Source organism: Eptesicus fuscus, chromosome 20 (genome assembly GCF_027574615.1).
Source record: "Eptesicus fuscus isolate TK198812 chromosome 20, DD_ASM_mEF_20220401, whole genome shotgun sequence".
NCBI lineage: Eukaryota > Metazoa > Chordata > Mammalia > Chiroptera > Vespertilionidae > Eptesicus > Eptesicus fuscus.
Window position 1 is genome coordinate 11,010,951 of NC_072492.1, and position 13,598 is coordinate 11,024,548.

General features: G+C 50.1%; 2 protein-coding genes and 1 non-coding gene across 6 annotated transcripts; 1 reads left to right on the forward strand and 2 right to left on the reverse strand.

The window, feature by feature from the left end:
• Positions 1-3,083: 3,083 nt before the first annotated feature.
• On the reverse strand, positions 3,084-3,219 carry LOC114227083 (U11 spliceosomal RNA). The gene has a single exon (XR_003613179.1). It is a non-coding gene; the product is annotated as a U11 spliceosomal RNA (small nuclear RNA).
• Positions 3,220-4,509: 1,290 nt separating this feature from the next.
• Positions 4,510-7,649, reverse strand: SHBG (sex hormone binding globulin). Of its 3 annotated transcripts, none has more exons than XM_028128366.2 (8): positions 7,485-7,649; positions 7,264-7,355; positions 6,902-7,091; positions 6,437-6,598; positions 6,041-6,200; positions 5,777-5,913; positions 4,895-5,102; positions 4,510-4,659 (listed from the first exon to the last, which is right to left on the reverse strand). In XM_028128366.2, the coding sequence occupies exons 1-8, from the start codon at positions 7,620-7,622 to the stop codon at positions 4,511-4,513; spliced, it is 1,236 nt and encodes a 411-aa protein (XP_027984167.2). In that variant the 5' UTR covers positions 7,623-7,649; the 3' UTR covers position 4,510. The 3 variants fall into 3 exon arrangements, with proteins under 3 accessions (XP_027984167.2, XP_008151729.3, XP_008151727.2); XM_008153507.3 differs by having other exon boundaries at positions 7,503-7,622; XM_008153505.3 differs by lacking the exons at positions 7,264-7,355; positions 7,485-7,649 and having other exon boundaries at positions 6,437-6,550; positions 6,940-7,038.
• Positions 7,650-8,476: 827 nt separating this feature from the next.
• SAT2 (spermidine/spermine N1-acetyltransferase family member 2) lies at positions 8,477-10,344 on the forward strand. Of its 2 annotated transcripts, XM_054709258.1 has the most exons (7): positions 8,477-8,939; positions 9,171-9,222; positions 9,354-9,437; positions 9,540-9,641; positions 9,783-9,823; positions 9,967-10,107; positions 10,185-10,344. In XM_054709258.1, exons 1-7 carry the CDS (start codon positions 8,874-8,876, stop codon positions 10,257-10,259), a joined length of 561 nt encoding a protein of 186 aa, XP_054565233.1. In that variant the 5' UTR covers positions 8,477-8,873; the 3' UTR covers positions 10,260-10,344. The 2 variants fall into 2 exon arrangements, with proteins under 2 accessions (XP_054565233.1, XP_008151731.1); XM_008153509.3 differs by having other exon boundaries at positions 8,485-8,939; positions 9,967-10,344.
• Positions 10,345-13,598: the final 3,254 nt, after the last annotated feature.

Consider the following 13,598-nt stretch of genomic DNA (forward strand, 5'->3'; position numbering starts at 1 on the left):
TATCAGGACTCACAAGGCCTCTCACAATGAAGCCCATGGAACATTCCCAGTTTACCCTTCTATCTCAGCCTGCCCCTGGTTCAGCCACATCACACACTGTTCCTCATCCTATATAATAAAAGGGTAATATGCATATTGACCGCAAAATGACTGGTCGCTATGACATGCACTGACCACCAGGGTGCAGACGCTCAATGCAAGAGCTGCCCCCTGGTGGTCAGTGTGCTCCCACAGGGGGTGTGCCGCTCAGCCAGAAGCCCAGAAGCCGGGCTGACGGCTGGTGAGTACAGTGGCAGTGGTGGGAGCCTTTCTCACCTCCGCAGCAGCGCTAAGGATGTCCCACTGATGGCTTAGGCCCGCTCCCCGCCAGGAGCAGGCCTAAGCCATCAGTGGGACATCCCCTGAGGGCTCCTGGACTGTGAGAGGGTGTAGGCCGGGCTGAGGGACCTCCCTCCCCTGTGCACAAATTTTGGTGCACCAGGCCTCTAGTCTTTTATAAATCTGCAGGCTCAGACTTGTATTTCAAGAAATATGCACAAGGCCCCAGCCAGTATGGCTCAGTGGGTTGGGTGTTGTCCCATGTACTGAAGGGTTGCTGGTTAGATCCCTGGTAGGAGACATGCTGGAGGCAGCCTATCAATGTTTCACTCTCACATCAATATTTCTCTTTTTCTTCCTCTCTCTAAAAATCAATAAAAATATTTTTAAAGAAATATGCACAAGGCTAATATCAACAAGCGCAACATCTCCCATATATTAAACACTTTTTGTTGTTGTTGTTAATCCTCACCGAGGATTTTTTCCCATTGTTTTGTTTATTTAATTAATTTATTTTATATTTTATTGATTTCAGAGAAGAAGGGAGAGGCATAGAGAGATAGAAACATCAATGATGAGAGAGAATCATTGATCAGCTGCCTCCTGCACGCCCCACACTGGGGCTCAAGCCTGAAACCCGCCATGTGCCCTAACTGGGAATTGAACTCTGACCTCCTGATTCATAGGTTGACACTCAACCACTGAGCCATGCTGGCCGGGCTCCATTGTTTTCTTGTTTGTTTGTTTAATATTTTTTTATTGATTTCAGAGAGGAAGGGAGAGTGAGAGAGATAGAAACATCAGTGATGGGAGAGAATCATTGATTGGCTGCCTGCTGCATGATCAAGCCTGCAACCCAGGCATGTGCCCTTGACTGGAAATGTACCTGGGACCCTTCAATCCACAGGCCGACACTCTATCCACTGAGCCAAACCAGTTAGGGCTCCTTTTTTTTTTTTTTTTTGAGAGAGAGAGAGAGTAGAAAGGAGGGAGGAAGAGAGAAAAAGAGAGAGAGAAGCATTTACGTGAGAGAGACGCATCGATTGGTTGCCTTCTGCAGGTGCTCAGACTGGGGGCTGGGGATTGAACCTGCAACCCAGGTACATTCCCTTGACCAGGAATCGAACCCAAGACCCTTCAGTACTCGGGCTAATGCTCTAACCACTTAGAAACACCGGCCAGGACTTGAGCACTTTATGCCAAGCACTGTGCTAGGCATTTGACCTACATGATGTCATCAAATCCTCACAGCGAGCCTATGAGTAGGATATCTTGCCTGTTTTGTAGGTGGGGAAACGGGAATTTAAAGAGATTTAATAATTTGTCCAAGTTTGCACCTCCCATAACTTATCTCTTTGATGTTCTTCAATAGAACTTGCAACCAGGTGCCTTGGCACGTCATAGAGATCTCTACTAAGGCATTTAACATGTCTAATTATCTCCCAAGACCCTGGTTCTCCAGGGCCAGGACCAAGTCTTATTCATTTCTATTTAGAGTCCTTGTGGACTACCTAACCCAGCACTTGGCATACTGTCAGTAGCCAATAAATGTTTGTTGAAAGAAACAAAAAGAGAGAAAGAGGTAAGGAGGGAGGAATGAGGGACAGAGGGAGGGAGGAAGAGAAGGAGGGAGAGAAAGAGGAAGGGAGGGAGGGAAAAGAAGAGAGGCAAAAAGGAAGGTGGAGTGAGTGGGTAAACCAGGCCTGGAGACTGCAGGGTATGCTGCCAAGGTCCGGAAAAATTGTTAGGAGTGTGGAAGAGGGAGGGGACACTGGGCAGGCATTGTAGGTGCCCTTGGTGGGGGCCTGGCAGACTCTGTGTCAAAGCAAAGTCAGTCTTAATGAAAGAGTGTAGACAGCTCTGAATGGTAATCAGGAATCTTGGAATCTAGGGCAGGCTGGAGAAAGAGGTTGGGGGCATGGTGTCCTGAACAGGTCGGGTGGAGGGACGAGAGGAAAGCCAGCCTCATGACAAGGTCAGCAAGTTGCCACTCAGGACAACCCCCTTGATGGGGGCTCAGGTGTGTCCAGGCCCTTTAACCTCTCTATTAACTGGCTCACACTGGAGGCACCGGGACCGGTTTCTTTTCATTATTCAGGTCTTTGCTCAAGTGACACTGTCTCAGAGAGGGCCTCCCTGACCACCCAGCTAATGTTGCCTCTCCCCTACTACCTATTACATTATTTTATTTTATTCCTTTTATAGAGCTAACCACTATCTGAAATAATCTTCCTTATTTATTTCTCTTGTTTATGGGCTGTCTAGCCACCCCTTCCCTATTTGGTGAGCTTCCCAAGAGCAGATTGTGTCTATCCTTTTCATCAATGCATCCTCAGTGTCTGTAGGTGCTCAATAAATATCAGTTTAATGGACATAGTCAAGTGACCCAGGCTGACTCTGAACTAACCAGAGTTGCATAGGAACTAACCAGAGTTGAATCTGGATTCCCTGTCCATGCTGAGGCCTCTCCTACAAAACACCGTGACTGGGTGGAGGTAGCTTTAAAACCCTGCAAACTTGAGATTGGGAGGGTCCAAGGAAGGGCCTAGGATTTGTGTCTTCTACCCTACATACTCCGGGAGCCTCCTCACCCTGCACTCACATAGGTCTTAGCTGATCCCTGCGGAAGGGGCCAGCAGGGCCAGCGAGTGACTCACCCTGTTGTCGGCATTACTGGGAGGAAAGTCCGTATTAAGCAAAGAGGCTAGGATACTATGGGGTCTGGAAATGGGAAATGGGTTATCAGTTCTTTCTTTATTTTTTTTATGGGCACCAGGACCAATGATTACCAACCACCCTGCTCCCCAAAAATTATGCTTCCAAAATCTCTTGATGTCGATTCTCCGCGCACAAAGCAATCAAGCTGCCCTACGTGTGCCACTCATGACCGAAGACCTTTTTTGGGTTAACAGTTCTTGAGAGGGAGGAGGACTGAGAGATTGGGACCCGGGGTTGCAGTCCTAGGGAGCTGGGAGATTTGGGCTAGGACACAAGGATTTCCAAGAGGGCTAAAGACAGGGAGATGGAGCTAGGTGCCGGGGCTTGGACATGAGGTTTCCCAGGGAGCAGGGGCTTGAAGCAGGAGGGTGCCCCTGGGAGGTGCTGAGGCACCAGGATTCTCCAAATATCTGGGGGCTGAGGGCTGTTACCATGTTCTTTAACACCATGCCTGAAGGGCAGAGATGTTCCTGCAGCTGTCTGTTTTCCCCAGCTATGACCAGCATAAGCCAGTTCTTGCTTAACAGAGTAGAATGTAAGTGACCAAGACTAGGAGAGACAGAGGCGGCCTTCTCCCAGTGCTCTCCTCCCTCTTTCTTTCTCGCCACTGCCTCCACCCCTTTTCCCCAAATCCCTGCCCCCATCTCTCTATGACCCTCTCATGCCCCCTGCTGCTCCTTCTTTGAACAGCAATGGCCAGTCTAAAGGACAACAGAATTCAGTCTCTTCCCTTTCCTCCTGATGGACCCACCCCTTAGGACCATCCTTAGAGAGGGGCAGCTAAAGTCCCAAAGGGCAGGGAGTAGCCCTAGCCGGTTAGAGTGTCAGCTTGTCGACCGAAGGGTCCCAGGTTCTGATCCTGTCAAGGGCACATGCCCAGGTTGCAGGCTTGATCCCCAGTGGGGGGCGAGCAGGAGGCAGCCTATCGATGATTCTCTCTCATCATTGATGTTTCTCTCTCTCTCTCCCTCTCCCTTCCTCTCTGAAATCAATAAAAAAATATTTTAAAATAATAAAAATAAATAAAATTCACCTTAAAAATAAAAACAAAGGGAAGGGAGTAGATATCTGCTGGAGAAGGAGGTGGGTTCCTGGTTCCCAGAAAGTGATCTCTATCTGGTGTGTGTGTGTGTGTCTGTGGGTGCTGTGCTGGGATTTCAGCCTGAGAAGTCACTGCTTCTTCAAGAAGTCTTCTTTGACCCCCCAGTCTGGGTTAAGGCTCCTGGCCTACAAGCTTTCTTAACTCCCTGACTGCTCCTTTAGGGCATTATCAGAGTTTCTAATTATCCACTTAGTTGTTAGTCTTTGATGAGTAAATACATGCCTTCCCCAGGGGACCATGAGCACCAAGAGGGCAGAAACCAGGGTTGTTTTTACTCATCAACACAACATGACTGGTACATTGCAGATGTACAATAAATATTTGTTGAATAAATAAATGAGTGACATTCAAAGGGAGTTCTTAGGTGGGGATTTAATGGGTGGTGTTAGTGGCATTGCCTGGGCTCTGGGGACAGCTGTGAGTCCAGATGTCCTGGCTTCTGCTCAGGGCCCGATCCATGTCTAGCCTCTGGTCTTGTGCCCAAAGGCCGTCCAAGCAAAAGGAGGCAGAAGAGGCCTCTCCTAGAGGGAGGGGGCACGGAGGGGGCGTTAGGGTGGTTTGGATACTGAAGCTCCGCCCCACTTTTCTTCTTTTCTTCAAACTGAGTGTTTTAAAGCACTTCCTCCCACTGCCCCCTATCCTCCCTCATCTTGGGAAAATGTTTCTTTCCCCTAACAATGAGCCCCTTGCTTATCTTCTCCCCGGCCTTTAGCTGTTTCCAATGGTGTGAGGAACTTGAACAGCACTCTCTCTTACCTGGCAAAGTCCCCACGAAGAGACGCCCCTGGGGGTGGGCCCAGAGGCTGAGGAGGGAGTCAAGGCCCACAGGAGGCAGAGCCAGGCTCATCTTCTTTGGCCCCTGGCTCAAGAGCACCTTGGACACATCCAGCTTCAGCTGAAGAGGGAGTCCCAAGACCAGGGGCAGATCCAGCCCTGGCCCCGACCCATACGACAGCACCACCTTCTGCAGAGTGTGTGGGACAGGGACATACAGTAAGGGAGGGAGGAGAGAATGAGCCACATCTACTCCTGTGGCCACACTTCCTAACTGCCTTCTTTCTGCCTCTTAGCCACACTTCCTATCTACTGGCCATTCCCACCTCCCATATCCAGCCTCAATTCTCCCAGCTTGACCTTCCATAAAGCCACACCCACCCCAAGTAAATAATACAATCTAAATAAAAGCTGTTTGTGGCCCTGGCTGGGTGCTCAGTTAGTTAGGGCATCGTCCCAGACACCAAGGTGATGGGTTCAATACCCGGTCAGTGCAAGAATCAACCAATGAATGCACAAACAAATCGATGTTTCTCTTTCTATCTCTCTCTCTCTCTCCACCCCTTCCTCTCTCTCTCTCTAAAAAAAAAGTCAATAATAAATATAAAGAAACAACCAATGAATCCACGAATAAGTGGAACAACAAATCAATATTTCTGTCTCTCTAAAAAAATCAATAAATAAAAAATTTAAAAATAAATAAAAGCTGTCTGCTTGGTGTCCCCAACTTTAAGGTGTGTCCCTGGCTCCCTTAAGCCTTCTTAATACTGACATTTTGAAGTGGCAGGGATTTGGGGAAAAGGGGTGGAGGCAGTGGCGAGAAAGGTGCTACCAGGTGCCACCACAGGCAGTGCCCCTTCTTACTTGATCTTGGAGTTGGAGGCTGAGCCAAGAAGGGTTGTCTGGGGTCCCCAGGGCAAGGAGGTGGCCAGAGCCTGCTGCCAGCTGGAGTCCCAGGTCCACAGAGAAGGCCCAGGGCTCTACATGAGGCTGAGGAATATCTGGGGGGAGAAATGATCCTCCTGAGGCCTCAAGGCTAGGGATTCATGGAGGGAGGGGGATAGCGGTGGAAGGAGATGGAGGAAGGCAAATACAGAGATGGCCATGAAGGGGGGAAACAACCTTTACCTTGGAGACTGAACTCTGCACGAGTTCCTGGAGGGAAGAATATCCCCGGTTGGGACTCTATAGTACAGTTTCTGAGGCTAGTGGGGGCAGACACTGAAATCTGGGCCTGTGGGTCCAGCCAGTTATCCCTGCGCAGGCAGGCATCCAGGGCAGGTACCAGCTGGAGCCCGTGGTCGGAAGGGAAGACACAGGATGTCAGAATTAGGACACCTGAGCCCAGTCCCAGCCTCCCCACTCTCAGTTCATTCCCTTCCAATACACAAGCATTTGGCCTCCCCCATGCAACTCTTATCCCATCCCCTCTTCTCAAAAATGTGGACTTAAACGCCCATGGCCACCCAGTCAGCAACGCTTTACCAGCTTGGGTCATGGTTCCCACCCCTGTGATGCAGTTACCGGCAACCGGAGGTTGGAGGCAGGGAACAGCAGCCCCCCAAGTGCGATCCTCATGACGGGCTGGGGCCTTTTAACCAGAGGCCCAGAGACCTGTCTCAGATGCAGCACGTCTTCCTCATCCACCCTCAGCAGCACTGAGTCCCCAAGGATCTTCACTTCTACCTGCAGAAAGGAGGAGAGAAGCAAAATCAGAAACCCCTGGGACCTGTCTCCACTAACTTCTTCAGAGTCAGCCAACTATCATGGAAAGAACATGCACTTGAAGAGTCTGCCAGCATCCTTGGCTCACGTAGGACTTGTTACTTATATACTGACTCAGCTTTAGAATTCCCGTTTGAAATGATCGGGGTTTTGTGCAGAGTAAACTAGATGACAATGGTAATGGGATGCCCAATGACTTGATTCTGTTCCCCTTACTCAGACCAGCTCAAGACACCCTTCCCCTCAGGACCAGATCTGGCTTACCTGGTGCCATTTCCCATCATCCAGCCGGGGTCCAGCGCCCACTGTAAGCTGGGCCCAGAGATTGTGCAGTTGGATCTCAGGCCTGCCATCTCGAAGTCCCAGCACAAACCAGTCATCCCTTGGATTGGTATCACCATAAAAAAGCACTCCCTCTGGATCCCAGGTTCGAAACTCAAAGGAGGAGGAGGTTCTGGAAGGACACAGAAGGAAGGACTGTGTATGGGGTGTGTCTTTGAAGGTATATGTGGGTTTGGGGAGGTGAGGAGGTAAGGGAGAGAGAAGGACAATGAGATAGGGAGAAGAGAAGAGCTGATGGAGATGGTAGGTCAGGGGACTAGGTCAAGACTAGGTCAACCCCATACTTTGTGATCTTGGTGAGGTTAAAGATCATGATAGAGACAGGCTCTTGTCCCGGGCCATTGCTGAGGTGCACAGCAGGAGGGTCCTGGATCCCCTATCAGAGAAAGAAAATAAACAAGCTGGAATAAGGACATGCCAGAGACAGACAGAGGAGAGGCAGCGTTACAGGGCCAGAGGAGGAAAGACAGAAAGAGAGCAGCTCCTTTAAACACGGGCTGGTTACCCTGTGCTGTTCCTGCACCTGGGTGGGGGGAGTCTGTCTCAGAGCCTGTCCCTGGAGGTTATGAGATGGTGGCAGCAGCAGCAGCAGCAGCAGCAGCAGTAACCAACACGATTTGGCCAGAGGGCCCCCGCACTCCATAATCAGCCGAACTCCTCTCTGTGGCTCAGACAACTCTGGTGAGAATGCGTAAGAGCAGGCAGCCTTGCCCAGGGTCCGTGGAAGGTTAAAGGTTGCCCCGGGGGGGAAAAGGGGGGCAGGAGGCAGGGGCACTGACCCTACCACCCTTCTGAGAGGCCAAATGGGGTAAGGGACAAAGTTCCTACTACCCTCCCCCACTGCTGAGAAAGTTTGAGCTGGGAGATGGCATCCCATTCTCCCTCTCCTCTAGAGCCTAACCTGGGTCCTCCAAGCCTTCTGTCCACCTGGGGAGGCTGCCGGGACAGGCCTGAGGGTAGAAACAGTCCCGTCCTGCTCCTCAAGCAGCATCCCAGTGAGGGCTAGAGCCACGACACGGAATCCCAAGTACCTAGCTGAGTGACTGCGGGCAGGTCACTCTGCAGTTGTGCATTAGTGTCCTTGTCTATAAAATGTGAAAAATAATGCTACCCTATGTGGTTACTGTGAGTGAGGATTCATTGAGACAATGCAGGCACAGTGCCTGGTATCTGCTCAGTGCCTCCCTCGCTATTTTCCCAGGCCTCGGAGGCTTGCCTCATAAGGAGGTATTGTCTCTGAGTGTGATTTAGTGGCTACTAAATTATCTTCTTTTATTCACTTGTTACAAGGCCTAACCATCTCCCAACAGAAATTCATCACCCTTTCCCTGACCCATTTAAAAATACAAACGGCCTCAGAAAAGCCACCCTGGAGCCATAGGTTTCAGAGCTGGGAGCCGTAGGCCTCACCCAGGGTCTGAGTGGGCTTGCTCGGGGGAGGGTATAGGGACAGTCACGGCCCACTGCAGTTCAGCCGCGGGACTACTCCCCTGCCGGACGGGACAGCCCGTGTCAACAGCGAGAGGCTCTGGCAGCCGGACCTTGGCCCCGGCCCCCCGCGCCCAGTCACGAGACCCCGCCGAGGGGAGCAGGGCTGGGGGGCGGGGACGTGCCGGCTCTACAAGCTGATTGGCTGGCGGGTGCGCGCCTGCGGGGCAGAATTTAGGGGCTACCTAGCAGCTGATAGACCGCTCCGCCGGGCCACTCCCTCGACCCCCCGTAACCGGAGTCCGGTTTCCGCTTCCCAGCTCGCGGCCCCCGCGACCACCTCGCTCCCCCGGCTTCCCGGGACCCGAATTTGTAGACCCTTCAAAGGGTCCCAGTTGCCCTTCTCGGGGCCCTGCAGAACGGAAGTGGGGGTCCTGGATTTCGGTTCCAGACGGTGGGGATCGGGATGGTTTTCGTGCAGATCCGAGAGGCCAAGGAGGGAGACTGTGGAAATATTCTGAGGCTGATTCGGGTTAAGTCTGCGAGCCAGAAACCGGGGTCTCAGAGAGGGTCCAGCGTCGGGCTGGAGGGGCGGAGGAGGTGCGGAGGAGGTGGGAGTTGGGGGAGGAGGTGAGAGCCGGGGTGGGGTGGGTGGAAGCCGGGGGCGGGGGGCAGGGGGGACGGGAGGAGCGCGCCCTGGGGTCCTTCTCGCGGAGCAGCGGGGCCCCCCCGCGCTGATCCGGCCTTTGTCCCCACGCCTTAGGAACTAGCTGAGTTTGAGAAACTCTCGGATCAGGTGAAGATCTCTGAAGAAGGTTGGGGCTCAGCACCTGGGTCCTGACGGAGGCTGGGAGGAAGTGAGGGGTGGGTTCCCCGGGCATTAGCTCCAGGCTGGGCACACACCCAGGCCCTTTTTCTCTCTTTGTCACCATTGCGATCTGTGCAGACCTGAGGGCAGATGGCTTTGGAGAGAATCCTTTCTATCACTGTTTGGTAGCAGAGAGCCTTCCCGGCCCCGGGGAATCACAGGGTAAGGACACACCTCCACCTCAGAGGCCTCCTCTCCATCAGCCTCAGGGGGGTCTCCCACGGCACCCAGTGCCCTGCCCTCTCTTTACTCTCTCTTTTTCAGAGCCCTGTGTGGTGGGCTATGGGCTGTACTACTTCATCTACAGCACTTGGAAGGGGCGCAACGTTTATCTGGAAGACATCTATGTGAAGCCGGAATACCAGGGTACAGGGCAGAGAGGCCCAGGCTGGGGTGGGGGGGAAGCAAACCTATGGACCTGACCACCATCTAAGCCCAACCTATGGCCTTTTCTGATCCCCTTCAACTCACACAATCCCTCTTTTTGTCTTCTTCCTCCCGTGTCAGGTCAGGGGATCGGTTCCAAAATAATCAAAAAGGTGGCTGAGGTGAGGAGGAGGAGTAGGAGGAGGAGGAGGAGGAGGCTACAGGCCAGGGTCCCTGGAAAGGCAAAGGTGGGTGGGAGGCCCTCAGCTTGAAGGGAGCGTGAGAAAGCCTTTCCCAGGAAAGTCAGCGATGTCTTTTCCCACAGGTGGCCTTGGACAAGGGCTGTTCCCAGTTCCGCCTGTCCGTCCTGGACTGGAACAAGAGGGCCATGGACTTGTACAAGGCCCTAGGAGCCCAAGACCTGACTGAAGCTGAGGGCTGGCACTCCTTTCGCTTCGAAGGAGAGGTGATGAGGAAGTTGGCAGGAAAGTGACGTCATCCCGCGGGGATCTGGCTCTATGTGAGCTTCTCCTTCCCCCCCAGTTCAGGCACTCTGAGAGGATCTCCACTGCCAAAGGCCTTCCTGAAGGAAAGAAGAGCTGGGGTGAATATTCCTGAAGGACACAAAGAGCCAGAACGGAGGGGAAGGTCTTCCCACCTCCTTACTGAGGCTGAAAAATAAAGGATAATTACTATGTCTTGATGCATTGAGTAGAGTTGTTGTTGACTTGGTGTGCTTCAGCCACTTGATGACTTTTCCTCAGCATTCTGGTTAGTGGATGTTGCTCCTGGGGGTAAAAGTGGGACCAAGAGGACTTGCACCATCAGTGGGCCAGATTTCTTGGCTCTGGGCCTGTGGAACGTAGAGAAAAGAAGAGCCGGGGCCAGCTTGGCATATCAGGCTTATTGGTCACATTGGGGACCCAGACAAAGACCTCCAAAGTCTGGATGAGCTGCGTGAGATCCAAGACTGAGGCGGGTCCAGGGAGCAGGCTGCCACCTGGTGGTAGCATTTCAGGGGCACTGGGAAGGCCCACTTCCCCTAACTGAATTTTTATTTATTTATTTAGGGGAAGAGAGAAACATCCATTTGCTGTTCCACTTATTTTTCCATTCATTGATTGATGGTTGTCTGTGCCCTGACTGGGGATCGAGCCTGCAATCTTGGTATATTGTTCTAACCAATTGAACTACCCGGCGGCCAGTTGTCCTAAATTTTAAAAATCAATTTAGCTAGCTAGTGCTCTTTCTTTTTCAAAAGTCACAAAGCGCCTGGCCGGAGTAGCTCAGTTGGTTGGAGCGTCATCCCGTGCACCTAAAGGTTGCCTAGTAGAGTCCCTGGTCAGGGCACGTACCTGAGTTTCGGTTTGATCCCTGGTCCGAGAGTGTTCGGAGGACAGCCAATCTTTGTTCTTGCTCTCCCTTTCTCTAAGCATGTGCATGTCTTCAGATGAGGATTAGAGGTGAAAAAAAAAAAAAAAAGTCACAAAGCCTTTATTTTCAGTTTAGCAAAACCAAAACAAACCTTTAGGATTCATGGAGGGGAATGAATGAGCTCATATCCTACTTTCATAATACTGTATTACACAAGTAATGTAGGGTTGTGGTAGAAAAATTGGAATGTAAATATAAAATAATAGAATCCATATTCTAACTTACCTAACTATATTAACCCTTTGGTATCAATTCTTCAGATTAAAAACAATTTTATTATTATTTGAGAAGAGAGAAAGGAGAGAGAGGGAATGAAACTCGATTTGTTGTATCACTTATTTATGAATTTATTGGTTGCTTCTTGTATGTGTCCTACCTGGGATCAGAATCTGCCTTGGCCTATCAGGGCGATGATTTACCAACCAAGCTACCTGCCAGATTTTTAAAAATGTGCATATATACAACCCTAGAAGGTTTGGCTCAGTGGATAGAGCATTGGCCTGTGGACCAAAGGGTCCCAGGTTCAATTCCAGTCAAGGGCACGTACCTCAGTTGTAGGCTCTTCCCCAGCCCCCTGGTCAGGGAACATGGAGGCAACCAATGTGTTTCTCTCGTATCGATATTTCTGTTTTCCCCTCTCTTCCACTCTCTCTGAGAATCAATAGAAAAATACCTTCGGGTGAGGATTAATAAAAATAAAAATAAATTAATAAAAATTAAATGATTAATTAATTAAAATATAATTAAGTGTGTAGGGATTTAGGAGAGCATACTCTTTTTGCAAACTTGTTTCATTTAATACATTAGGAGCATCTTCCCATGCTATTATACATCCATCATCACTTTCCATAGTGGCATGTTATTCTCTTCGGATGAACAGTCGGTTAAATGGTCATAATTTAGACACTGAAAGGAACAAGCAGATCACTTAAATGTGTAAGTTGTAAGAAACAGAATCTATGGATGTCTAGAGAGTTGAAGATCCATCTTTAAAAATTCGAATGAGCCCTAGCTGGTTTGGCTCAGTGGATAAAGCCTTGGCCTGTGGACTGAGGGGTCCCAGGTTCGATTCCCAGTCAAGGGCACATGCCTGGGTTGTGGGCTTGATCCCCAGCAGGGGGCATGCAACTAATCAATAATTCTCTCATCTTTGATGTTTCTATCTCCCTCTCCCTTCCTCTCTGAAATCAGTAAAATGAAAAAAAAATTTGAATAAAAATATACAATTTAGCCCTAGCTGGTTTGGCTCAGTGGAGCATTGCTCTTTGGACTGAAGGGTCCCAGGTTCAATTCTCATCAGGGGCACATGTTGGTTGTGGGCTCAATCCTCAGAGGGGGCGTGCAGGAGGCAGCAGATAAATGATTCTCTCATCATTGATATTTCTATTTCTCCCTCTCCCTTCTCAGTGGATAGAGCGTCAGTCATGGGTTCAATTCTGGTAAAGGGCGTGTACCTCAGTTGCAGACTCAATCCCTGGGTCCGGAAGCAACCAATCGTTTCTCACATTGATGTTTCTCTCTGTCTCTCCCCATCCCTTTCACTCTCTAAAAATCAATGGAAAAAAATACCCTCGGTGAGGATTAACAACAAAAATATGATTCAGTCAAAGAGAACACTTCAAGGTCCCCAATTTTTAAAAAATATTTTAAAAATATATTTTTATTGATTTCAGAGAGAAAGGGAGAGGGAGAGATAGAAGCATCAGTGATGAAAGAATCATTGACTTGCTGCCTCCTGCCCGCCTCTTACTGGGGATCGAGCCCACAACCCGGGCATGTGCTCTTGACTGGAATCGAACCTCCAGTCCACAGGCCGACGCTCTGCCCACTGAGCCAAACCAGCTTAGGGCTAAATTTTTTTTTATTAAAAAAATATATATTTTATTGATTTCAGAGAGAGGAAAGGAGAAGGATAGAGAGGTAGAAACATCATCGATTGGTTGCCTCCTGCATTCCCCCTACTGGGGATAGAGTCTGAAACCCAGGCATGTGCTGTGATGGGGAATGGAACCATGACCTTCTGGTTCATGGGTCAATGTTCAACCACTGAGCCACATGGGCTGGGACCCTCCAAACCTTTGTTTCCTGTGTTTTCTCTTCAATGACTGGCATTGCCGGTCACACGCTAACCCAAAGCAGAAATCTGGTAGTTGTCCTGTGTTCCACTTCTTCACTGGCTCTGACTTCATTCCACCCCACCTTCATTACCAATTCTTGTTGACTCTACTGCACATTTAACAGGCTCAAATCAACCTGTACCCCTCATCCATGTAGGTCCTCAGCATCTTTCTCACCTGCAATGGCTCCTTACAGATCTCACTACCTTCAGGACCACTCTTACTCTTCAATCTGTCTTCCACAGTTATAAAATGTATGTGGCTTAAAATCTTTCAGTGGCTCTCCATTACTGAGAAAGTAAAAGCCATTCTTCATAAACTGATCTGAAATCCTTCACAATCAAACTGTTTGCAGCTCCTTAGTTTAAGCCAATACTATTTGAATTAGTTGCCATTCCCCAAGAGA